The 1364-nt window shown below is 38.7% G+C and overlaps 1 protein-coding gene across 1 annotated transcript in view; it reads left to right on the top strand.

Moving 5' to 3' along the window:
• Positions 1-1364, top strand: part of LOC102311688 (RING finger protein 150) — a gene marked incomplete at its 5' end in the record, with an annotated part of 24336 nt that overhangs the window by 13168 nt on the left and 9804 nt on the right. Inside the window, 1 exon segment of the mRNA XM_042216982.1 lies at positions 1298-1364. Coding sequence (XP_042072916.1) covers positions 1298-1364 — 67 coding nt within the window.

Raw genomic sequence — 1364 nt, 5'->3', positions numbered from 1 at the left:
GTGGGCGGAGCTTCTATTTTTATAGCCATGTCATGCCAGGAGTAGGAAAAAACTTTATCAAACTGAGCGTTTAGAGCAGTCTAAAGCTTTGTGCTGGTAACTGAGCTCATTATTTGAGCGGGTACTTAAGATTCCCAGTTTAAATGTTTGTTAGACCCTGAAAAGGAAACGCTTAATTTTTTTTCTCACAGTGAGTGGAAGTAAAGTTGGCCTGAAGCTAAGGACAACTCTTCCTTCCTTCATTTATACTAAGCACAGTTAAAACAAACGATAGTACGACATTGTCTGATGCATAAATAGGATAAAACTAATTGGAGGAAGTGGCAACTGTGAGTAACAGATAAAGTAGGACTTGCTGGTCTCAGGTTTATCCTACAGCGAGCTGAAGGTTTAGGAGAAAATGGTCAAACCATGTTAGTGAGGAGTAAAACCCCTTTTGGTTTGGGATGAGTTAGAAAGAAGTTTTAGAGCAAATGAAAAAGTGTAGCACATTTGTGTTAGGTTGTGCAACCCTGTTGGGACAAAGTTTCCAAACAATGTTTTATTTGTTTTTTGAGAAGAATGCTTGGAGTTTGTGACTTTTATAAGACTTAAAAATGCACTTGTTCATGAGAAGGATCTGCATAAGAAGTTAGTGAGGGTGAGCTCTGCCTTGGAAAAATCAAACATATATTCTAATGGTCATCAAAACCACGTCTTTATTTATTATATGTACTAAAATGTAGGGCAGGGCAATATGGCCAAAAATATTTCTCACGATATACACATTTGAAAATTTGTGATAACTGACGATATAATTGACACGAGACAAAATACTTTACAACTCCACAACTTTATTACTGCAAAAAAAACCATCAATGTATTTTCACTTAAACAAGCAGCTGTTTTTTATGTGCATTAAAGCTATATAACATTTAAGAGTGCAAATGCAAATTGTGTGTATCTGACGGACGAAAGCCAAACCAGTTCCACACCACTGAAGTTGCACCATTTTTACAAACCAGTTCTGGTTCATCCTTTCGTCCTTCTCATTTTCCATTGCTGTCATACTTTTTCCGCCATGTGCGTATGAAAATAAAGGCACTGCGCATGTGCGTTTTACTCAATCGCGTTATTTCCTTTTATCGTTGCCCAACATTATACCAGCATTACCGTGAGCGGTATGATATGGCCCAGCTCTACTAAAGGGCGTTAAAGTTTCATTGCAGGTTCATCGACCCAAGGAGTAAAATTTAAATACTTGAATGCTTTTATATTTGTCAGTGACTTAGTGCTTCTCACCTGTCCTCATCTTCAGGTGCGAGCGAGGTCGTCGCCATCATGATCCCGGAGCCAAAAGGCCGCGAGATCGTATCGCTGTTGGA

Source organism: Haplochromis burtoni, unplaced genomic scaffold, assembly GCF_018398535.1.
Source record: "Haplochromis burtoni strain Fernald_Lab_line unplaced genomic scaffold, NCSU_Asbu1 Contig_1429, whole genome shotgun sequence".
Classification (NCBI taxonomy): domain Eukaryota; kingdom Metazoa; phylum Chordata; class Actinopteri; order Cichliformes; family Cichlidae; genus Haplochromis; species Haplochromis burtoni.
The sequence above is the reverse complement of the archived record's forward strand: the minus strand, read 5'-3'. Positions and strand labels throughout refer to the sequence as shown.